The sequence below is a fragment of the Sciurus carolinensis genome, chromosome 8, assembly GCF_902686445.1.
Source record: "Sciurus carolinensis chromosome 8, mSciCar1.2, whole genome shotgun sequence".
NCBI lineage: Eukaryota > Metazoa > Chordata > Mammalia > Rodentia > Sciuridae > Sciurus > Sciurus carolinensis.
In genome coordinates this window covers 74,477,749-74,502,549 of record NC_062220.1, presented here as the reverse complement: position 1 = coordinate 74,502,549, position 24,801 = coordinate 74,477,749, and the positions used below count along the sequence as shown (strand labels likewise).

General features: G+C 35.0%; 1 protein-coding gene across 1 annotated transcript in view; it reads left to right on the top strand.

The window, feature by feature from the left end:
• The window catches only part of Etv1 (ETS variant transcription factor 1), an 89,897-nt gene that overhangs the window by 35,349 nt on the left and 29,747 nt on the right, over positions 1-24,801 (top strand). The window contains 3 exon segments of the mRNA XM_047561232.1: positions 11,261-11,390; positions 14,045-14,233; positions 18,107-18,354. Of these exon segments, the coding sequence (XP_047417188.1) occupies positions 11,261-11,390; positions 14,045-14,233; positions 18,107-18,354 (567 nt within the window).

Here is a 24,801-nt window from a genome sequence, read left to right as displayed (position 1 = left end):
TTGCCTGTTCTTACCCTTTTCCAGATGGAAGAACCAGTTTCCTCCCAGGGCACTTTTTCCTGGCAATTAGACTGAGAAGATGAGGATCATTTAGTACCACTACTCTGAAGTGCCATTATATTAAGTTTGGACTTTAAAATTTAGAGGGATGGAATCAACACATTGTGTATTTGGTCTCTTTATTTTTCAATTAATGATGCTTTTAAAATTAGGAATGTAACTTTCTGGCTTTTGATTCTGCCTTTTGTTTTATTAATATAATAACATCTTACTTTCCAACATCAACTGGAAAGTAGGTGGTCCATGTAATCGAGTTTAAAGGAGACTCGAAACACCTTTTAGAGCATTGAATGTGTTTTAAAATGTCAACCAGATTGCTTGCATATCTTTCTAATGTGCATTATGTACTTTCTCCTTTTAAATAGGGCATTTATACTTGAATTTATTCTTTCATGGTGATTGAGGGTCATTATCAAGTTGGTTGCTTCATAGGATACAGTGGTACCTTCAGCTCTGTGTCTATTTTACCAAACAGCCTCAGGATTTTGTGTCCTTGGAATTCTTGTATCAGGTCATTGCCATTTTTCCTTACTGTTTTATATCAATAAGCAGGGACTTATACCCAGGCAGTACATTTTATTTTATTTAAAATAAATTTTAATTGTACAACATAATTATATATACCAGTGTGATTCATTGTTACACATTCATACATGCACACAATATGAAAATATAATTTGGTCAGTTTCCTTCCCCAGTATCTTCCCCTTTCCTCCTAGGCAAGACATTTTAGAATTACAAGGAAAGTTTACTTAATACCCTCATTCTGAAGATTAGGAACAGAAGTTCAGAGAGATTGCACAATTTTCTTATGGTCACACAGCTAGTTGCATTTTGGGTAGGAACTAGGTAGAGATTATATGACTCCCAGTGGAGTGCTTATTTTATCATATCAGGCCATACTGTTTATCTTTTTCTTTTGTCAGGATATTCTTCCTTAACATATTTCTTCTTCGTGTTTAATTTGTTTTTAAACTAATAATGTGTAGTGGACAGACTTGAAAGAAATTGAGAACAAGATGAAAAAGAAGAACAAGTGAAGTAACAACCTGAGGGTCCAGAAGCCTTATTTCTGTCATAAGTCAGTTTACTTTCTTGAGTCTCAATTTAGCTTCTGTTTGAGGAAGTACTTGGACTGACAATAGTAGTAAAGAGGTATGTTCTGAGGACGGAGCACTTCTTGTGAGGTACTATTCTTCATTCTCATGTGTGTTACCTTATTAAATTCTCCCAGAAAACCCATGAGGAAGGTCTGCATCCTAATATCACAGAGGAGGAAACTGTCACATAGAAGTTACCTAGTTTCCCAGAGGCTTTTGAGCTAGCAAGTGGTAAAGGCAAGAATCGGTCTCCTTGTCTTGGCCACTCTGCCATCTGCTTTTAGGCGACCTACGTGTTCTTACTCAGCAGTAGTGCCTGATGGTTCTGGATTTGAATAATGACACATCTCACATTATGCAGGACTCACTACAGGCCTTACATGTCGTGCTCATGTGATCCTGCCAGCAACTCCATGAGGCAGGTGCTGTCTCATCACATTTGAAAGATAAGGAAACAAGCACAGAGAGGTTCAGTGGCTTACCCTTGCCCAGTGCTCAGCTACTGGATCAAGTGGTAAGACTTGAAACCAGGCAGATATTAGTGTGTGCCAGCTTTGCCATTATTTGTTATTACCTGAGAATGTAAGCCACAAGTGTAACGCGAGTTTCGTGATATTTCTGATTACAGGTGAAGAGTGTGTGAGAAAAAGAGGAGAGACTGTGTGTGCGTGCATGTTAATGACTCCTTAGCTCTGTGCTAGGTAAGGGGTAAGATACTCAGATGCCAAGAAGACAAGGGAGTTCTGTGAGTTTAGTGCAAATGATACTGGGAGTGGAGCTGTGGGGACAGTGGAGAATGCGGCAAGTAGGAAAACCCAGGTCCTGGCCAGAGGGACAGCTGATAATCGTCTCATTCAACTGCTGATCTCTTTTTCCAGCTGGAAAGTGGATTAGTGTTGCTGAATATTGTTTTTTGTTTGTTTGTTTTTCTCTGTAGAAGCTATTAGTTTGATTTTTAATCAAGAAGGTGATTTTGAAGTAGAGTTTAAATGATCACAACCAACTGAAATTATTAGGAACCACTCTGTGAATCCAAAAAAAAAAAAAAAAATTACAACCTCTGATTTAGATCATTAGAATCTCAATGGTGGAAAAGTGACTTTTAGATGAGAGAGCTGACCACATCTTGACGTCTCCACTATTCTTTGAAGAGATGAAGGACAGACACAAACTCAGAACACATCCATTTTATTCTTTTAAGGTGTTAGAATGGTACTCTGCAATGGAGAGTTGAATTCGAAGTCTGCTGTTGAGAAATAGCTGCATCAGGAGGCTGTGACATCATCAATGGGCTGCATTCTGCAGACTGCAAAGAATCCTGGCTTCTTGTTCTGTTTCCAAGTCCTTAGACACCTCATGCCAGATGGGGGCATGGGGTCCAGGGTCACCTTCATGACTTTATCTCTATCTCCTTTGCTATTTTTTATCTGCATTTTGTATATTTCAAAATAACATCAGCAGGTGAACTAAGTGTGCAGTCTCTGTGGACTGATAGTACTCCTTTGAAAACTTTGTATTGTCTTTCTTTAACTGTGCTGCTTAAAGAATCTTATTTAAGAAAAAATAAATATCAGCTTGCTGTGCTAGAGTCTAAATTCCTGTCTCAGAAATATGATAGGTGAATATATTTCCAGATGCTGCGAATAATGGAAAATCATGAAAACTCGAATCAGGGTCCCTGTCCTTAAATGTGTTTCAGTTTGCATTTTGATAGCAGTTTAGAAATGTTATTGCTTGTTTTGTCACAGACATAATTCACATCTTTCTTCAGGCACTGTAAACAAGAGAAATGGTTTAATGGCCCCATAAAGGCACTCTGCTGATAGCTGAGATTAGACTCTTTAGTAATGGATGTCGGTGTGCCTGTGTGAGTGGTGTGTGTACATAGTGGAGAAGGGCGGGCTTGGAAGAGGTGAATGTACCGAGAACGAATCTTTGAGAGGCTCGGATGCAGCTCAAGTGCCCTCTGCTTTTCTGTATGTCTTGGAAGACGGATTTATAGAGCAGGTGACACCATTGTCTTTATTTGTACACAAGCCTTCCCCTTTGCTTCTGGAATTTAACTGAGCACTAATTGAGGTCATTGCCATCCATTTATCACCTGAAATGGAAGTGATATTAACTTAAAGTGAATGCTTTTCATCTACTGAGTGTATTCCTAACTACATATATTTGTATAAAAGGCTGCAGGCATTTTTCATGCCATATTTGTATCTGGTCTTAAATAATCTAATTTATGTACACCATTTACTTTTTTTTTGCTTTTACAGAGTTTTTTTTTTTTTTTTTCAATCACTGTTATAGCCAAGTGATTTTTTTCCCTCAAGCACTTTAGTGTCCATAGCATGATTTGTTTTGACTTTTTCAGTTATATTTTCTAGACAGGTGTAAAAAATTCTCCATGTTATAAGTCACCCTGGTCTAAGTACATGCTTTGAAATTTCTCAAAACTCATAAATTTGTACTGTTTTAGAGCCTCAATTTTGTGTCATTTTTCATTAGCTAGTTTGTGTATGTCCCTGTAAATTGACGATGCTTTGGGTTTTGAGAGTTAGAGTAAACAAAGTATTAGTAGATTAAAATTAAGCATCCTTTGTTGACTGGTTTAGCTGTGTCTTAACACTAGCAGTTTCCTTGGTTCCACTCATTCTCCTTTATTTTTTTTCCTCCTTTTTAATTATAGACCATATTCTGGAACAAGAGTTAGCAAATGGTTCTCTGTAGAAGGTCAGATGATAAATATTTTAGGCTTTGTAGGTTATATGGTCACTGTCACGACTATTCTTTTCAGCCACTGTAGCGCAGAGGAGCCCTGGACTACACCCTGATGAATGGTTGGGAGAGTGTCCTAAAAGTTCACTTGCAAAAAATGCAGGGAAGCTGCAGGTAGCCCATGGGCCAAAATTTGCCAACCCCTTTTTCAGAACACCATCACATAGCACACTGTGCTAAATCAGTATTTTTTAACAGACCAGAAATATCAGCAGCGGGATAAGAAGCCTCCCATCAAGGTTCTATATTCTCAGCTAGGTTTCCTTCAAAAACGGATTCAAAGAGAGGGTTCTGTTTAGAGAATAATTAAAAATGTCATGCGTTTCTTAAAAACCCAGAGTAATTGTTTTATATGCACAGAAATTGGTACTCTGTTTTCCTCTTAGGATAAGACTTAAGGAGGAAAGCAGAGTGAAAGGTCAACCAAGACAACTTGCCACCATATTTTCCTTAGCTGTCCATATATAGAAGGAGACCTTTTCTTCCCTTGTGACATTTCGGTTATCAGGGTGTAGGGGAAGCTTTAGATGTTGGATAGCAACATTTTTTCTTCAGTGGAATACAAGTAGTGTGAATTTTTTAAATGTCTTTGGTCACAGTAATAAGTTGAAAAAGGCAGAATGCCTAAAAGCAGGCATGAATGCTCCGAAAAGAGTTTTTGTTTAGATATGAGTGCCAAGAATATGTTAGTAAGGTCATGTATACAGATGTCTATATCACACACATGCATTAATCATACTTAAAGAGCTCAGGTAAAGAAAAATATGGTACTGGCTAGTATATTTATTAGGGAATTTTTTAAAAACCTAAATCAAGTTCGAAATGGACCCCATGGACTCTTGTTGGTAAGGACTGTGTATTACTCTTCATCTTCATTCCATCTCTGGGACATAGTAGATGAATTGATTAGTGAATTAATTAAGGAGTGAATGAATAAAGAAACATCTAAAACAATGTTAAAGTGGGGCTCATGCATGAAAGAAATTCTAAATGTGTATGTAAATAATTTGAATTATATGTTTGAAGTTTAAGAGTTGTAGCCAAAAGCCCAGAGCTCTAATTCTTTCCCTGTTATAATTTAGGTTTTAGGTGTTTAGTTAGACATTTTACTTAACTTCATTATGCTTGTGTTAGTCAGCTTTCTGAGTCTATGACAAAATACCTGAAAAAAATCAACTTAAAAGGAAGAAAATTTATTTTAGCTAATGCTTTTGGAGTTTTCAGTTCGGGTTGCTTGACTTGTGACTTTGAACCTAAGGTGTTCAGTTTGACATGGTGGTGGATGACACTTACCTCATTGTGGCCAAGAAGCAAAAGAGGGATAAGAGAGATGTCAGATCTCATTATCCCCTTCAAGGGCACACCCCTGATTACCTAACTGTCTTCCAAGAGGCCCCACTTCCTAAAGGTTTCACCACCTCTCAGTGTTGCCATAGGCTGGCAACCACACCTTCATTTTCTGGGCATTTGGGGGACATTCCAGATCCAAACTATAGTAATGTCTGTTTAAACAATTTGCAAAGTGGGAATTATAATAAATGTTCTTGACTCGGATGACAGAATAAATATTTGACAGTTCTTTGAAAACTGTAAAACATATAAACTTGTTTTTTAAAAAGTATTATAGCATTATTCTGTTAGGAATCTAAACCACAGTTTGTTGTCAACACTTGAAGTTAAATGTATTATCTTTCTTAACGTAACAAGTTATCATCACCTTTACCATAGAAGTATAAACAGAAACTTGATTTATATATTTTTGCTATTCACTTTCTGGACAAACATTTGCTGGGAAGTTATAATAAACATGATCTGCTTTCAATTTAAGGATACAAATAATGCCTCAATGTCATGAATGTTCAGGAGATTATTTTCCTGGAGCAAATTTTAAATGCACTCTCTCCATCTATAGTTCAAGTATTCAAATGTGATTTTATATTATATCTACACTCAACCAATATACTAGCATTGTCGGTCTTGGAAAGCTAAGGGCAACTCTGCTCCAGTAGAATCATGACAAGATTGTGTCCCCTTTCTAAAATGTAGGTGGAAAAAAATGGAAGTGAGATGATGTCTCATAGTTCATAGTTCAAAAATGAAAGCAATTTACTAATTTAACAAACATTTAATGATGCATACCATAACCCCAAGTAAACTTATGAATTAAGAAGTGGTTACATTTATTTTGGAAGTGCATATTTTTAAGTCCTGGTATTTTTGAGCTCTTAAATTTAACCATTAGAAGAATTCAGTCATCATTAGTCAGCCTTAAGATGTGGTTTTAAAGGTCAAGCTTCCATCAAAGCAAAAAATGCAAGAAACATCTCTTGAGTGTTCTTTCTGCCTCTCCTCCCAAAGATCTGATTGTCTGGAGGAGTTGTGGATCATAAAAACTTGCATGAGAAATGTGTCTTCGGAATGCCTGAGAAACACTTTTCATAGATAAATTATGAACTATCTGAAGTCAGGGATAAAGATAATATCATTTTGAGCTATCCTCTCTTTGTAAATGAAATGAAGGAGTTAACTCACTTGATTTGATAGACTTGAAGAAGGAAAGAATCACTTTAATTAAAACTACAAACAATACAGATGCCTGTAGCTCTCTGTTCCAGACCCAGTAAGGACGGTACTGTAAGTGAAATGAAATGTACCTCGCAGCCTCAGCAGCAGGCTGGAGCCGTGTTCAGCACAAGTAATTTAATTAGTGTTGATCATGACTCCAGATGATGGTGATTTGATAAGGAATAATTTAGTACTTAACAGCCTTTTACATGCACCAACTCCATGTGGGAAGGTAAAGCAAATTGCACAAAATGAATGTGCTGCTTTCACTTGTGCCTGTGCCAATGAGCTGGAAAACCGCCTGTTAGCAGACGCTCAGGCTCTCAGCCCTGTGATGAAATACCCAACATGTTTCCAACCCAGCCCTCTCGGTGGGACTCTATAGACTACCCTTATTTCAGGATAAATATGAGGAATCATTTTTGTGACCTAGGATCTCCAGGAAGCAGGAAAGTTAAGGTGAGGAAAATAAAGTAGCCCAAGATTCTCATGTAGAAAGTTGAAGATCTTCAGCTTGGCTTCCTTTTCCCCTCACATGCAGCAACTAAAAATAAAACAAACAAACAAACAAACAAAAAAACCCAAAAAAACAATAATATCCTCGCCATTCAGATTCACGGGATTACTTAATTGGCTTATGATTACAAAAAGCAAAATCAGTTTTCAGGGCCAATAATGATTAAGAGGCCCACATATATCAAAGGTGCTATGAGGAGGAGGAGTCCTCAACTTCTAGAGTTGAAGAACTTATAAGGATCCTTGAGTGTTGACATCTAAGAAAAAAAGACATTTTTAAAACTCTTTTCAAGTACCAGACCTATTTGAATGCAGTGTACACTGGATCCAGATGTTGCCAAGCATCAGGGCAGATTCAGGATCTGTCTAATTATGAGAATCATCTAGAAATTTTTATAACATGCAAAATCTGATACATTCAGCCTTAGTGAATCAGAATTTCTGAGGGTGGTATGTTAGTCTGCTGGGGCTACCATAACAAAGTACCACATGCTTGGTGGCTTAAAAAGAAAAAAAAATTGTCTCAGAGTTCTGGAGGCTAGTCAGAAATTAAAGTGTCAAGCAGGGTTCTGAATGCTGGGAGGGAATTTGTTCCGTGCCTTTCCACTAGCTTCTGGTGGTTGACTGGCAATCTGGCATTCCTTGGCTTATAGAAGCATCATCTTGACCTCTGCCTTCATCTTTGTTTGATGTTCTCTCTGTGTGCATGTCTCTGTATCCAAATTTGCCCCCCCTTTTTTGTCATATTGGATTAGAGCCCATCTTTGTGATTTCATCTTAATTTAACTAGTTTTCCAAATAAGGTCACATTGTAATCAACAGAAGGAATTTCTTTCTTTCTCAGTTTCATTTGCTTTTGAAATTTATATACTCTTCTGCTTGGTTTCTTCTACTTAGCTTCATGCCTGGGAGACCATATGTTTTGGATGCATTTGTAGTTAGTTTGCCCCTTGTTATAGCTGTATAATATTAATTACTTTGTATGGTTATGGCATGGTTGATTTATCATTCTCTCACCAATGGATATTTGAATTTTTTCAACTTTTACTCTCACGAGTAAAGCTTCAAAACTTTCTTACTCATGTCTTTTGGTGAACATATGCACTCTTTTTTGGATATATACCCAAAGGTGTCATTACTGGATCACAGGGTAGGTTTATGTGGAGCTTTAGTAGATACTGCCAAAATTTTCTAGAGTGGTTATATCAATTCATATTTTCAGCAGCATGTATAAACTTTCTCTTTACTTTATGTCATTAACAAAATTGCTGATGTCAATCATTTATAGCTTAGCCATTTGAATGGGTTTGTAGTGATACCTTAATGTGGCTTTATTTGCAATTTACTGTGAGTCAAGATTTTGAATACATTTTCATTTTTCTTGTTTTTGTGGGCTTTCGTTTGGTTGTTCATTTTTCTGTTTTGCATTTTAATTTTTTCTTTTATGAACTGCTTGTTCAAATCCTTTATCTATCTTAATGAGTAAATTGTCTTATATCATTGATTTGTAGCCATTATGTTAAATATGAATTCTTTGTCAGATCTTTCTATTGAAAACAACTTTTAGTTTGTGACTTACTTTGCATCGTTCTCATGGTGTCTTTTGATGAAGAGAAATTCATAATTTTAGTGATGCCCTATGTGTTGATAGTCTTCTTTTATGGCTGGCATGTTTTGAGTCCCGTTCACTAATTCTCTGTACTTCATGGCTCCGGATATTTTTAAATATATTAAACGTAATAGTCTCTGATGTATCTGGTATTTCGATAAAGATGATGAGTCTTGCATCATGCTATAGCTATCAACTCCTGAGTTCTTATCAATTTTTATTCATATAAATTAGATTTGAGATCTTGGGTGTATGCTTTTTTACTTCTCTGAATGCAAATTGAATTCCTTATTTGTTGCTACTGTTTTTTTCTTAGGAAAATATAAAATGCATGCAATAATTAGAATACAGAGAGCTAAAATTTGAATATATATGTTTTGCAGTATATGTTCAAAGAAGTAATAAATAGTTGAAAAATATTTGTCAAAAAAGCAACACATATGGCTTAACGTATTACAAATGTTATATCATACAGCATTTATTATCCTAAGAAGTAGCATGCACACATACATGTCTTACCTATGTACACAGGAGACAGAATTTTCTTATAGAATACTACAAATATTCAGCATTTTTTTCATAAATTGAAAACTTTTTATAGTGGAAATTTAGGACTTAAAGTAAAGAGAACACAATGAACCCCCATCTACCCATCATTCAGCTTTTCACATTTATCAACCTTTTTCTAATTTTATTAATTTAATTTGATCAATCTATTATATAATTTTTTATATTTTAAAGAAGATTTCAGGTATCTTATTATTTTAACTAAAAATACTTTGCTAATCTTTAATGTCAAACTTTTTTGGTACAAGTTTTATCTCAGTCAGCAAAACCAACAATAGTATCTTGAACATCTAATACCCAATCTATATTCAATTGTCCTATTTATTTCAGAGTTGTTCTTTTTTAATCAGCATACAAACAAGTGTTCATTGATTCTTGAGATTTTTAATTCTCTTCTATCTGAAGTTCAATAAATTTTAATGTTTTTCAACTGCTGAAGATTAAACCCTAGGCCTCATGAATGAAAGCATGCACTCAATCACTGAGCTATATTTCAGCCCCCAAATTATAACCTTCTGATTTGGTGAAACTAATGCATATAAACACCTTGGCAAATGGAGATATGTATATCTCCATATTATATATTATATATATTATATATATGTACATTATATATATATATAATTTCTTTTTTTCTATTTCTTCTCTCTCTACCTTGAATAGTCATATTTATCATGTATCTGCACAGACATTACATTAAGAAAATATGTTGAAGCAGAATACCCAGTAAATTAGACAATGAATTTGTGTAAAATTTGCTTAGTTGTCAAATTTGTTTCCTACAGTGTTCTGAATGTCTTAAGTACAACTGAACACTCATTGAAACTATGTGCATATAAATACACAGTATTCATTTTCCTGAAGCTTGATAGTTTTTGAAATCCAATTCTTATATTGAAAATTACTTTTAAAATTGAAGTTAATTATTATAATGAAATAGTCAGGACTGAACCATGAACCACACCATTTCTATTGACATTATCTTCCTTTAAAAAATTCATACTTAACATTTTTTGTTTAAATTCTAGTTTTTATAGACATTAAAGTAAATTTCTAGAAAGTTTCTCCTTAGTGTTGGTTGGTCAGATGAATGAGTATTGAACATTTTTAAAAAATTTCATTCTGTAGTCTGTTTTCACTCTTTTAAACCAGTTCCCATTTATACTAAAACTAATATTCTAATAAAATCTGTAAGATGTATTTTTAAGTTTTATTTTGAAAAAAAATTAATATGGCATTATTAATCATTGGTTTTAAAGTTATAAAATATATGTATTTCAAATATGCAGTTTTTCAAGTGTTCATGTTTTATTATTTCATATTTTTGTATTATGTTAAGTGTCAGTGAATATTCATTAACCCTAACTATACATTAAGTCATATGAAAAAGGAGGAAACATCAATTGATATATAATTATTTTATGGTAGATTACATGTGGCACACAACTTTCACATATTTCTCAGATTTTATCTTCACAGTTCTGGTAAGTAGGTAGGCAGGTATTTTAATCTCTATCTTATAGATTACCATTAGTCTTAAAGATGTTGAGTTTTTTACTTCAAATATGATGAGTTGTCTCTGGACCTAAACCTGATTTTTTTTGGTCATAGTGTAGTTGCCATCCCATTAAACCATTACTTTTGATGAGTTAGAGATATTTTCTCTTCAATAATGCTTAAACTTTTATTTCAGTCTTCAGTTCATTCTTGGTCAGTCAGTTATATTTTGTCTGCTTTAGTCATTGAAATCATTCTGAAATGTTTTCAAAACCTTATTTCTGAGAAATGAGCTTTTGGAATTATTAATATCAGCTAAGCAAATTACAAGTGATTTGATTTACTATAAAGCAAGAAAATTCAGGCTTATATTTTGTTACACTATAACAGCATAAAAGGAGTATACAGAGATTCTCCCGAATCTTTCCTGCCCCTGAAATTCATTAAGTATAATTTTTCTAATATGTGTAAGTTATTAAGAATTATTAATGACATTTTAAATGAGAGAAGCCAAAAGATATTGATAACTTCATTTAATTTTTGTGGATTGTTTTGTTTTGTTTTGTTTTCTTAGTGGCTTTTCATGGCCTACCATTGAAAATCAAGAAAGAACCCCACAGTCCGTGTTCAGAACTCGGCTCTGCCTGCAGTCAAGAACAGCCCTTTAAATTCAGCTATGGAGAAAAGTGCCTGTACAATGTCAGGTAAATCAACCAAATTTATGCATATAGGATAGTGGTTCTTATTGAAACAAAAAGTCCAGAATAATATAAAATCTCAAGTCACATTTTATATCTTAAGTATGGAACACGCTAATTAGGTGGTGCATTTAGCAGAACTCTAAAGAACCGTTTACCATACAATCACACACTTTCAAGAATCATTTTAAAGCAATCATTTTCATCCAAATCGTTAGTTGCTTTTCTCTGTAGTGATGCATCTTGGGTTTGAAAAGAGGGTCTTATTTGGCACAAGCAGCTTTTGAAAGTTCCCATTAGAAAGAGTGCATTATGCACTTTAGATGGGGAGTTTGTAGAAAAAAATGAAACATTTGGCAAGTCAGAGCAGTACATTAGTTATCTGACAGGCTTTGCAGATGATCTATACAGTGCGTTCATGGACAATTGCAATAAAACTAGAATTTTATAAGGCTTAGTAGAGGCTATTATCTATTAAAAAGCCAGTTGTTCTTCTGATGATAATAAAGGGTGGTGCAGTAAAAGTACATTGTTCATTTGTTAGAAAATTCGATAACATATATGTTCATTAAAAACTCTTCACAGTAAATTGCATGCTTTTATTTTCATATTGGCCTCTAATTGCATAAAGAAAAAGTTGGCTCTGTCTATTGAATATTACTTTCAATTACATTAGAAAGTTAGTTCTTAAAATAAGTTGGTTTGGAAACATAAAAATCTTTTCAAATGTTTGCACTGTTTTATAAGTACATCATTTCAACCTCATAATTCATTATGATACAAAGGATCTTCTGTTTCTTCATACATTTAAGACATGTGTTCTTTGTATCCAAGATATATAATACTTGGATACTTAGATTTGTACTATCTCACAGCAACTGACTAGCAGCAGATCTGATATTTTATTATTATTTGTTCTTGCAAACATCTTTTATATCTGCTTTTCTAAGAGGTTTGCCAGACCCTAAATTATGGGTCAGCTCAGTTGAAACTTCAAAACTTTTATAAAAAGATGTCTTGGAATGGCTATGAAAACATACTGAATTCAGATAAGATAATATTGATCAATCAGATTTTTATAGTTTAGTATTTTTTTTTGTTTACTCCATAAGGTGCTGTGTTTCCACAGCATAGCTATTTAAAATATTGAAGAATTTCCAATCAATGAAGCAGTTAGATGTAGAGTTGTCATTGCATTTCAGCATTGATCAGAATTGTGACTGAAATCACTACTGTTCTGTATGACATATCTTGTAGCCATAAACAGTAGAGAAATTGTCTGGGTATTTTGAGACTTTTGGGGAGACCAGCAATTCTCCAGTGATATAAGGGATATGCAATAAATTCTGTGTTCATGGGGAGGGGGTAATATCTCAAAACATTAAAGGTGTCATTTGTTTCTTTTTTCATGGAAATGAATGAGGTGAGCCATTTTATAAAAGTGGTTTTCATTCATAAATATTAGAAAAAAACAAGTAGAACCAATCCCAAGCTTCTTTGAGTACAGTGGACTTTGCTTGAAAGTTAGAGTAGCACACAATACTTCTGTAAAGTATTTTTGCACTCAGATATAATTCTGTTATATTGATGGAGGTGCAATAAATTATTATATGTCAACTATTTTATAGAGTAGGAAAATTAGTTATATCATATTCCTGAAAGCCACACATAGGAAAGCAATTTAAATTCATAGTATAAAAATCAAGCTTACTCATTTTATTCTTCTGTAATTGTGAGTAGAAGTTAGACTGATAGTATGATTACTATTATTAACGTTATTATTCTTAATTATATTATTTTATACTCACTCTTATATTCCAAGAAATTTTAAAATTTTCAGAGATATTTTAATTTATCTTATTAATTTTTATTTCATATATGAGGAAGTTAATATCATGGATCATTTATTTAATGTAAAAAAATTAAAAAGGCAAAAGCATTGTCTTAAACTTTCACCGCAAATAAGGCATAGCAAACAGTCTCCATCATATTAAGCTGATATTAGTTCTTTTTTTAAAATGTAACATAGATGAAGAATTATAATTTCAGAACTATTTAATGATTTAGAAAAGATCTATCAAACTTACTTGGAGGGATGGGCATGGGGGTGCATGCCCCTAAGCACAGGCATGAGAAGGATCATGCCTGTGGCTGTGGATCAGCCTGTAGGCTGAGGAGGATCATGAGTTCAAAGCCAGCCTCCACAACTTCGTGAGGCCTAAGCAACTGAGAGAGGTCTTGGCTCTAAATTAAATTTAAAAAGAGCTGGGGACATGGCTTAGTGGTTAAGAGCCCCTGGGTTTAATCCCTGGTACTAACAAACAAACAAACAAACAAAAATAGGTGGAAATAGTACCACTGCTCTTATTGATAATGATATTTCTTATACTAAATTGTCTATATGTGTATTAAAATATGCACATTACATGTATTTATGTCATGAGAAGATTTTGTATTAATTATTCTATTTTCTCTTTAAAGGTGTGATGATTTGAAGTTTATATGGTCTGGCATTAAAAACAAAAACAAAAAAACATAAAATTTGAACTTCATTATGACTAATGTATAAAGTATTTTTTCTTCCCTTGGATTGGATTGGAACTTTTTTTAAAATTGCTCCAAAGAAACAAATGTTCTGTTTTCTTTTGTTCCCTGGGTAGTGCCTATGATCAGAAGCCACAAGTGGGAATGAGGCCCTCCAACCCCCCCACACCATCCAGTACTCCAGTGTCCCCACTACATCATGCATCTCCAAACTCAACTCACACTCCGAAACCTGACCGGGCCTTCCCAGCTCACCTCCCTCCATCGCAGTCCATACCAGATAGCAGCTATCCCATGGATCACAGGTAAACTGCAGATACCATTTTTCAAAAAAACGTTCTTAGCATTCCTGGAGGAAATTCCTGTTACCAATTCTGAAGCCCTGTAGTAGTTTTAAGGTGAGCATATTAATTTTGCACATCTGTGCAAAATATATTTAGAAAGAGCTGCTCTATCTATACTTACAAATAATTTTTAAAGAAGGTCATTTATAAACATTCCTTTTATAAACATTTAAATTGGTTGCTAAAATGGAAAATTAATCTATATAGTGACATTTGAACATTTTCCTTTTGCTTTGCTTGAATTAAATTGCTTCACTTAAACTTTAAATCAGATCATCCTATTTCTATGAGCATATGTGTGTACTTGTTCTGTAAAGTTAGGAGACTAATTTTAGTAGGTGGCTTATGGAATTAGGTTCTTTACCTTAGAGTGAATGGTTTAGCTATACATAGTTTTGCATAATATAGCTTACTTAGTTAAAAGCCTTTACCTTCCTTCCCAAGCGATGAATATTTAATGTCAGTAGACCCATGACCCTGCACACTGAGAATATACACTTAAAGAGACAGAGACTTACAAAGGAGCAAGGCAAGAATCAGAGCGTGGAACTAGGGAGAATGCCATAGAGGGAAATTCTTGACTTCTAGAGATGAAAAAAATCATATTTAAATAAAACATTGAAAGACTTTTGAGGTTCTGAGATACTGCCTTAATATGCTTAAAATACAGGTTAATTATATGTAGCAAACCTCCTTCTCCCTTCGCTCTTGTACTTATATATAAACACTGGTGTCCTGGAGAATGTTCAATGATAGACTGTATGGGAGAAGAACAAAAACCTTATCTGTAGCATTTGCTGAGTAGATGATGTGGCGACTTGCCTCGTGGCTGACTATGAGCTAACACTGTGAGAGTCCTGAATACTGAGGTGGAAAGAGATGTGCAGCAGCACATCATTGTATAGTAACTTTATTGTACACATACAGTAGCTGTAACCTCAGAGCATAGTGTATACTGAAATGTTGTAAAATGATTAGGAAGTAATGAGTTTTGAGTTTCTCTTGCCTTTGTTTGAATATGTGTTTTAATCGTGGTGTTACATAATCAAATTCTTAATAATGACTGTGTTTAACAATTAGCTCAAAAAATTCCTGAACATTTAACCATAAGCCAGAGTCATAACTGGCTCTGACACACCACTGTAAAAATAAGTCAGCCAGAGGAATCCCCTAGATCAGCAGAGAGCAGAAGATGTGCCACAGGCAACTTTCTGTATATTTAAGAACAGCTGAATCTATTCTTTATAGCTTATTCTTTTTCATATAAAGGAATAAGGTGATAAACATTATTTCCAGTGTGAAGATAAGCCATATATTCTATACCATTGTTTCCATCACTAAGTCCCTTGTGCGTTAGGTACTGAACACTTCCTATCATCTCACTCTGTGGACTTGAGACTTTGTAAGAGCAAAACGGTCTGTGCATCTGTGTAAACAGTTTTGTAAATACAGATGAAAGAATGCTTATTGCAGGGTGGGCCATTAAACAGATGCACATTGTGCAGGGCTAAAAGGAAAAAGGGTATGAACCACAAAAAAAGCAACTTTTGTCCACTTCTGGTGACTTCCCAGAGTTCTCAATAACTGAGTCCCCCACACTTCAAACGAGTGCCAGAATTATAGACTATCACATTCGCCCTTAGCGAAGACTAGTTATTTCTTCAGAAGATGACTGCTGAATAAGCAGTGTGGCTGTTTTTAGGTGACCTAACTTGAAATGCTTTCGCCAAATCCTTTTTAATATCTCAACCTGAAGTCATATATTTGAGACTGAGAACAGCCGGCCGGAACTACAGAGGGAAGCTCAGGGTCTTTTCCCGCTGCCCCCAGCTGAGTTTTGAGGACAGGACCAGCTGGCCAATCCCAGGAAAATCTCTGAAGCCTTATGTTTCTGAGGAGGATTTCTTAGAGGGCTCTGGCCAACAAATGACAGTCCCTTGGTTATAAATGGCAAATTTGCTCTGGGAACAGATCCTTTCCCCAGATAGCCCCCTCCAGCCAGGCACCCCACCTCACTCTGGAGTTGCTTTATGGCCAACTGGCCAGCACTCTGCTTCCTTTCCTCAGCCTCCCTCCACTCCTCGGGCCAGCCCTTTGGCACTTTTTCCTGAACCCACTGTGCAAGAGCCCTCTCTCTGTTTCTCAGTACTTTCCACCACTTACACCCTGCTCTTCTTTATCCAGGAGTTCATCAGCATGCTCTCCTTACCCATTAGCTTTCTTCCAGAAGCTTCTTCATTCACTTTTCCTTTACCATTGGTCAGTGGCTCATGAGAAAGGCACCGAAAGCACACAGCCGCCTAAGGAACATGAGTGTTTGATACATACATGGTCCCAGAAAGGACCCACTGGAATCCGGTCAACTTGTAGGAGCAAATGACTTGATTCCCCACAAAGCTTTCAGCACAAGCATTATTAACTTCCTTTTAAGGCTTCACAAGGGAGCAAGTTTCCTATTTTATCTTCAAGTTACAATTTTCTGATTCACTCCTTGACAGTTCCTAATGATAATTTCTGTTTCTTTTTTTGGCTAATGAAATAAGCAAGAGAAGGGAAATGAATGCAGTGCCAGTCAGCCTAACTGTTTTGCAGTATCCGAGTTTCTAAGTTTATTTTCTGCAGGTGTAGGTGGAATTTCAGTGCTTTCCGTGGCAGCTAGCGAGCCTAGAGTTAAATCACAGGATGAAGTGTTCTTAGAAATGCTAAAGCAATTGCTTTGCCATTCTTAAGCTTTTACCTTATTTTCATTTAACATTACTGAAATTAAATGCTAACTTTCCAAATTAAAGTCTCAGGAATGCTTTCAGTTGGGGGGGAGGTTAATGGGCTTATATTTGCTCATAGATATGTTTTATAGGTTATTTTTAAGCACTCCTGGGGCATTTTTAGAGCACTTTTAAATCTTTAATTAATCCACATCTTTGTGGTGGGTCAATGATATTATGGATGAGAAACACGGAACAGAACGATTATGTGATCAGCCAATCGTTACACCATGTAACCAAGAATGAAGGAGCCCAGGATTCCCTTCTAGCCTTCTGCCAAGGCCTTAGGACTTTCACATGACACACCAGTCCAACTTGGTCCAAATCGATGCACTGCATGTTATCTGCGTCTTTGGTGGTTGGCTTGTATATTTATGCTTATTTTTAATCAAACTGACAGCTTATTCAAAGCAAATTGAAAGCTGGTATATTCTGTGTTGCTATTTGATAGGAAAGAAATGGTCTTTTAAAAAAATGGGTTGGATTTAACTCCTCATACTACCAAGTTTAATGTTAGTTAGCACATTGTTGAAGAATTAAAAATCCTGCCAATTTAAGAAGGAAATCATTGCTCTCTTGCTTCCTCAAAAACTAATGATCACAGGAGGAGAATGAATAAGTAGGTTTTTGTTTAGTTTGGTAACAGTTAAAAGACTGAAGATGCAGTCTGAGAACATATTCTCTTCCTGTTTTCTTATATATAGATAAGTGAAACCCTTTTCCTGTGGAAGGTATGTAAATAATCCATTTACATTCATTTTAGCAGTTAGGGTCCAGATTTACTCAAAATAGTTCACTGTTCTCTACTCAAAATACACCTTTAACTTGATAATATACCAAAATCGTGCTACAAGGGATAGATTAGAAGGTGAACATAACTCATCGTATAATTAAAAGTCATTGTGTTCCTGACCTAAGAGGAGAAATCTAGTGTGCATTAAATGTTTACACTTCCAGTTGGTGGGTAATAGGTTCATTTGCTAAGCAATTAAAAATTGTACCAGTATTTCAAGGAATAGATTGTGTTACTACTTCATCCCTTCATCCAAAATACTCTTTTATTCCCCAGATTTCGCCGCCAGCTTTCTGAACCCTGTAATTCCTTTCCTCCTTTGCCGACAATGCCAAGGGAAGGACGTCCTATGTACCAACGCCAGATGTCTGAGCCAAACATCCCCTTCCCACCACAAGGCTTTAAGCAGGAGTACCATGACCCAGTATATGAACATAACACCATGGTTGGAGGTGCTGCCAGCCAAAGCTTTCCCCCTCCTCTGATGATTAAACAGGAACCCAGAGACTTTGCATATGATTCAGGTAGGCCTGTGCTTTGATGGAATTACATGTAAAGTATCTTTTCACCTCCTTTGTCGATTTGGTTAGTGTTGTTGTCAAACTGGGTGGCTCCTGATCATTTTTAAGTGGGTTCTTTATGGTTTTATCCCTTATTTGAAACTTCTTCTTCATGTGCAGGGTTGGACTATCAAACCATTCTGACATGAGCAGATGGTCAAAATAGTGTCGGGAAATGAAACCAGTTGAAAGAAAAGTGCAATTTATAAAATTATGCATACTCTGATTCCAGGAGAGTAACATTGTAATTTTTATTGATTCTATTTTTTTTTTTTTCCTATTTTGTTACTGCAGTGCTATTTAAAAACAGTGTTTCCATAAAGTAATATTCTTCTGTACTGGGCATTTATTGTTTATGACTTAAAAAATTATTGGTGTTGAAGATTCCAAGGGTCCATAAGTAAGAATTCTTACAGATTAGGACAGGAATAGAAAAACACAGATTTGTGTTACATTCATGGAGTTTAGTTTTGTCTTAGAGAGCTAGAAAGTACTAAAAGTGTAGTCTATCAAGTGGGGAGAGGGTCTTTCTGAAACTAGAAAGGCTGAGATCAAAGAGGTCTTTATGGTTAGTGAATCAACACATACCTACCTTGCACTGGTCTGGGATGGAGGTGAACACAGTGAAGGATGTATGACAGGACCCTTAAGATCTATTTCAAACGTTAATACCAGTTTGCCAACATTTAATGGAGAGACTTTAGAAGAATTACTAAACTTATCTCTGCTGAATTTTTCCTGCTATAATCTGGGAAATCAGGACATCTGCTTTCCACACATTTCAGGTATTTTGAAATGATGCATGAAATATATGCTAGTGTTTATAAGAATGGCACCACACACCTCTAAAATACTATTATTAATATTATTATAACCACAGTCAATAGATGGTTGTGGACATGGACGTAGTTCAGAACAGTGTAATTTTCTGGATTCAAAGATAAGGACAGTCTTTTTGAAGGAATTATTGCTTCCTGACTAATAATTCTGCTCAACTTTAATATCAGCTCTGTTCGAGGGGGGAAAAGAAAACTGTCTCTAGGTCTTGAGTTTCCAGTTTTCATAAAGGTAACCTGCTTATGAACTGCCCTTAAATCTTGGCAAAAGGGAGACATGACTGAGAGGCTTTCTCCCCCAAGATCCTTTGCCTTCATCCTTCCTCCGTCGGCAGCATGTTGGACAGACTGAAGGAGTTGGCCTCTCTGAAGCATGTCTGAACTAGAGGGCACATCAGCTCCTCAAGACCCATGAACATCCCTCCCAACCAACCCTAAGTCCTGTTCCAGGGTCTGAGCTGGTTCATTCAGATCTTGTTTCCTGAAGACAGGGCCCACTGCTCCTGTATATCCCCCGAGGACCAAGAGGGTGACCAAGGGTAGCTGCGTGTGAGGGGTTGAGGGTGGAGCTTAGATGCCCGTAAGCTTGTGTATGAGTCTCCCACAGTGTGGTATAAGTAGGTTGAGGCATAGGAAGAGAAGCAAGATGGTGGTTGGGTCACTGTCTGAAACCTGGGCACTGGTGCTCTCCACACCATCCTATGGCAGAGCTAATCTTAAGACATTTCCTTAAAATACTAAATTTGACCTGATCTTTCCATATTACTATTATTCTGTATCTTCATAGATGGGGAGAAGAGGATGTATTTATCAGTTTGACTGGCCGATTTATAATTTTAAAAATTTAAACGTGGGATGAGGGCCTTTATTTGAATTTTTACCAGAGACTGTAATTTGGAATTTATCTTGAAATATCTCATAGTAATTTCAATTGAGATCCTTTTTATATCTATCCATGGATCTTCTTAATGAAATTCAGTGGATTTTATTATAGATAAAATGTATTTCTATAAATTCCAATCCTGTTAACTGATTTATCCTTACTTCACAAACCATATTTTAATTTGAAATATTTTTTTCATTTATCAATGCTTCAAGAAACTGCATGGAAATTACATGAATTAGCCTGAATAATCATTCTAAAGGAATTGTTTATCATAGCATTTAAAAGGCTTTTTGTGTGTTCTTGAAATGTTTTTAATATGTATAATGCCAAAAAAATAATGCTGGAACTCCTTTCTTAATTGTGACTTGCTCAATATAAATTTTCTTGTTTTTATTTTACATACACAATTAAGAGTTTTCAACTTTCATAAAGGTACCTGCTTTCTTATAAACTGCCCTTAAAACTTGGCAAGAGGGAGACATGACTGAGAGTCTCTCTCCCCTGAGTAGTATTGATCATGTATTACTTTTTTTTAAAGAAGTACAAATGAAATGGGAAAGAGGTTTAAGGATTCTAATGAGGAAAAAATATAAGAGCTGATGCTGAAGTAGTTTATTACATTATTTGTGGACCATACATCTTGTGAACTTCAGAGCTAGGCACTGTGTGATCTTCAGAAACACAAATTCTGTCACTCATAAACTTTAAAAGCATGACCCATCCTCCCATTTCAAAGGTACATAGGGCATTTCTTCTAAGTGTGCCATATGCCATATATTACAAATAACTTGTAAACTTCTTGTTTAATTTGAGAAACTATTCATGCTACTTTCTCCCCTTTTAGTTATATTTAAATTGCTGAAGTTTTATACCACCTTTGAATTTCAATGTTGAAAATAGAATTCAGTTTTGTTTTATTTGAAAGGTTAAATGGTAAAGATGGAATTTTTGGATATGATTTAAAAGAAATGTAGTAACATTATGACCAGAGCCTATGAAAAATTTAATCTTTAAATATCACATATATTTTCACTGTCCACTAAATTGCTGTCTCAGGTTGATACCTCTGTATTTTATATTGCAATCAAAAAGTATGACCTCTAGATAAGTCATTGTTTTTTCATCCTTGCTGAGAGCATATATTTATAACTTTTTAGGACATCTACTGTATGTGTCACTGAATACTGCTTACTTTCTTTAACTATTGGTGTTGAACAGACAGCACATTAGGAAATATTTTACATTTAGTTTAGAAACGATGTGAAAAACATTTTCTAAGTCAGTTAACTCAGCGTCTATGATCCAAAGGTTATCCTTTGAGAAGGCCTCTCAGATACTTTATTGCCTAATTCAGTATATTATAAATGTAGTAACAATAAAAGATGCCTTGTAAGGGCAAAGGCAGCATGATTGTGCTCTAATAAAGCCTGACATTAATTATGACATGGGAAATGGAAGGTCTATTAGTTATAATTATAATTACAGGAATACAATTTCAAGTACTGAATATTTAAGATAAAAATTCAAAATATTATGTTACTAGAGTAGAAAGTTTTCCTCAGGAGATGAGAAAAACACTTGGATCAGAAGACAGAGAGGATATAAAAATAGATATTTAAGAAGCCAGTTTGGTGAGCTAATACAGTGTGATCATGATTGTATCTTGATATTGTATTAAAAATTCCTGTACAGTGTATCTACTAATGTTGCTTTTCCTCCCTCCTCTAGCTTAATAGTGATAAAGCAGTGCATAGGTTTTTTGTTTCTCATTGATTGGACTTTTTCAAATCCAATATGATCTTTGTTTTCCTTTTTGCTCTATGACCAAGTGACTGCCTAAAGAGTTATACATGTCAAGTGATTCATTTGGAGTGGTTTATGCAGAGCTGCATGCACAGTGTCTCATTTTCATAGTGTCTTGGGTATTCACCCATTTTCATACCCATGTCTGTGGTCTTGCAGGATCAAAATGCCCAATTAGGCAGATATATTTAATTAGAATTGTATGTGCTGATTGGTTGTGTTATTTAATTTAATTTAACTTTTTGATAGCTTAGGGTAGTGTTTGAGGTGGTTGTGAGAACATGAAATAAAATTTTGATTTTAAGAAAATACCAGCATATAATATTCATATACTTTGATCAGGTAATTTGCTCTCAGGAATTTATCTTAGAAATAGTGAGGGATGCCCATCCAGTGAATGTTTGAGAGAGACAGGAAAAAAAAAAAAGAGTGAAATATTAATATTATAAGAATATAGTAGGTGAATGGTAAAATAAGTTAAGGCTACAACCAAAGATACATTACACAACCATTAGAAGATATATTACATAGCCATTAGAAGTCAGTTTTTAAAAATATTTAATAAAAGAGAACTATTGAATTAATTAAAAACAAACAAACAAGCAAACAAAAAACAAAGTAAAGCACAACTCATTCAAAATAAGACCCGATACAGAAATACTGGGTTATGATGACAGTTGATTCATATCTTTTGATTATTTATGAAATTCTTTCTGCTTCATTGCTCTCTTAATCAAACACAATAAGCCTTGGTTATTATTATTATTTTTTTAATTATCGCACTTAGAGTTGAAGAAGTAGACAAATTAATCACATTATTCCTATAAGTGAAAAGATGGCATTATATCGCCTTATATGTTGCAAATCTAAATGAATTTTCTATTAGTCTGGCTCCTGGACTGTCTTAGAGGAGGAAAGGAAAATTAATATGCTGCTTGGTGGGTATCATGATCAGCTGCCCACACATGCTTGCTATCCCCCATTAGTACTGTGCTGTTTCTTTTACCTTTGAGGTGCATTAGGAATCTTACCCTCTAGGAGTTGGTTGGAGGGTAATACAGTAATATGATGTTTTTAGCCTTGAGGTCTATTCTGTTGCTCCCATTTGTTTAAAAGATGCTTCCCAGCCATGTAGTTGGAACAGTTTAATCAAAAAGTTGGAAATGAAGAGGGTGAAAAAAGAAATTTAGGGGAAAGAGGAAGGTTGCTGAAATAAGAAGATGGGGAACATTGAGCTTGTGTAGAAGAAGAAATAGAAGTAGAATACAGGGGTGAACCTGACATATTTACTGCAGAAAATGTTTTTACATTTTTAATTGATTTTGTAGGGTCACTCCTGCTGCTACTAATTAGGTGTTTCAATTTGTAGGTACAATGCTTATCAGTGGCAAATGTTAGCCCTGTTTTAATTGGAAAAATTGATGCAAATAGATGTTTGATAGAATTAGAAATAACTTTATATTCATGAAAACCCTTGGAGATCACCTACTTCAAATTTCCTTTCCACACTCAAGTTTTACAGAAAAATAGCAGAGGCTCATCCAAGTGAAGTAGCTTACTGTCAGTCACAGAGTTTCTAATTCTTAGTTTAGTGCACAATTTGTGGTTTTTCTTTCTATGCAATTTTTCAGAATAAGGGGGAATATTTTAGTTTGTTGCATACATTATTGATCATTTATCTGGATTAAATTTTTTTTTTTTTTTTTTACAATTCTTCAAGGCTCTCTATGTGATTCAGGGGATAAAGACATCTGCTTTAACTTCGTAAAGTCAGGCCTTTCCCACTTTGGGGTGTTATATTTCATATTAGATGGTTCTCAAATTTTACTATTATTGTTAGGTGTTTATTGCTGTGTGGTAGGCAAATCCATGGTCTCGAATTATATAAATGGTTAAGATGCCTACTACTTTTATTTTTAAAATGTACCACAAGCATTGTTAAAAATTGAGAGTATCAAACAAGTGGCCTTTTATAAAAAATCTTCTGTTAAAGGGCAAATAATAATTATTTAAAAGATGACAAAATGGTGGTATACGTAGCTGTAATTCTTTGTATGAACATTGGTTTATCTGGGTTTTCTTTCTGAAATTGACTCTTTCTTAAGATACTTGATAGCTTGATGGCTTGCAATTTAATTAGAACAGTGGGTTTCAAACTTTTGTCAGCTGGATCCACTTTTGACAAGTAAGCTTATGAGGTACTCCAGTATTTAAAACAGATGTAAGGAAAGTTGGGAAGAATAGCATGTGCCATTTTCATCCTTCATTTTAGTTCCATCCATTCTTCACCCGCAGCAAGTATTCCATATACATCTTTATCACTTTAGGACTTTGACAGTCAAAGGCCAATAGAAATACTTTTAAATTGAAAGAATTATTATCTATCCTAAGCTTGTAGAAAAATTCTGTTTAGGCAGAGAAATGGTGAAATAAATACAAAAAAAGAAAAGAAAAGAAAAAAACTTACCCTATGTTAAATATGTTAAAACTGGAATATGTTTAACTTTCATCTGTCAAAACTGACAAATATATCTGGTGTTCATGTGGGCATGAGCCTGCACGTTAATGAAAAGACTTAAATGCTCCTGGATTTCCGGCAAAAGAGGCAAAAGAGGAAGATTTTTATGTTGCAAATGTTATTCTGTTTTGCTGTGTTGGTGGATACTCATCCTAATCGAATAGTGGAGGAAGTAGTGAAGTCATTCCTAACGCTGCCTCTAGTAAACACTGCTTGGGCTTTCCCTTGCCCAGTTTATAATGTGGTCATACCATGAGAGTTACAAGATGAAATCGTTAATGGGAGCAACAGTGTGTTCATTTTCTGCATTTGTATACAAATATAAATAGATAGTGCTTCATGTCTTTGGAGATGTTTTGCCAGAACAT